The sequence below is a fragment of the Penaeus monodon genome, chromosome 30, assembly GCF_015228065.2.
Source record: "Penaeus monodon isolate SGIC_2016 chromosome 30, NSTDA_Pmon_1, whole genome shotgun sequence".
NCBI lineage: Eukaryota > Metazoa > Arthropoda > Malacostraca > Decapoda > Penaeidae > Penaeus > Penaeus monodon.
Genome location: NC_051415.1, coordinates 32,166,985 through 32,167,743, shown reverse-complemented (window position 1 = coordinate 32,167,743; position 759 = coordinate 32,166,985). Strand labels below are relative to the sequence as shown.

Genomic DNA, 759 nt, shown 5'->3' with positions numbered 1-759 from the left:
CCAGACGCAGTCCTCAGGTGCAAATAATCATGAAGGTAATTGATGAACTGGTACCTGCTAACACAAGAAAAAATGCAGACGCCATTTTCTGGCTACATTTTCATGAAAACATGTAAAAAATCGTGCATAAACCACTACAAAAAAATCACACAATACAGAAAAACAATTAGCAGATGTTTAAGACTAACGTGTGACTTACATATATTCTGTGCACCCCTTTATTTCAATTACGAAAAGAAAGAACTGATTTGACTCCAAAGTGCCCACAGCCTTCGAGATCAACCGAGCACTTGAACAAAGAAAAAGACTCTGGGAGGTGCTCATACCTTGATGGGCAGATACTTGTTAATCAAGATGGCCAGCGATGCTTTGTCCTCGCTGTCATCAAAAATGGTAAATCCGACCTCGAATTCGGAAGCACAGAGGCGGCAGTAGGCAGAATCGGCGAGAAGAGTCCCCATGCTGGCTGCCGGAGGTCCCTCTCGTCCACCCCCGCCGTCATGGTCGCTTGTGACGTCACCAGGCGGGAGTTTCGAACCGCGTCGGAGGGCATTTCGTTAGCACTTCATCCGATTTTATTACCAGGGATTATCATTTGGATTTATTGTTTATTATTTCGTCCTCACTGCGTTTATTCGTGCGACCGTGGGGATAGCATGGGGTTGGAAATTAATATGAGGGTTGTATGGGAGGGTTTTGGGTGTAGACGTGGGTGTGGTTATCGGTTGTATGAGTCTTCTATGACCATCTCAGACTGAT

The 759-nt window shown here is 45.2% G+C and overlaps 1 protein-coding gene across 1 annotated transcript in view; it reads right to left on the bottom strand.

Moving 5' to 3' along the window:
• LOC119592719 (zinc finger protein 224-like) overlaps positions 1–512 on the bottom strand; it is a gene marked incomplete at its 3' end in the record, with an annotated part of 14,299 nt that extends 13,787 nt beyond the window's left edge. Inside the window, 1 exon segment of the mRNA XM_037941656.1 lies at positions 327–512. Coding sequence (XP_037797584.1) covers positions 327–461 — 135 coding nt within the window.
• Positions 513–759: the final 247 nt, after the last annotated feature.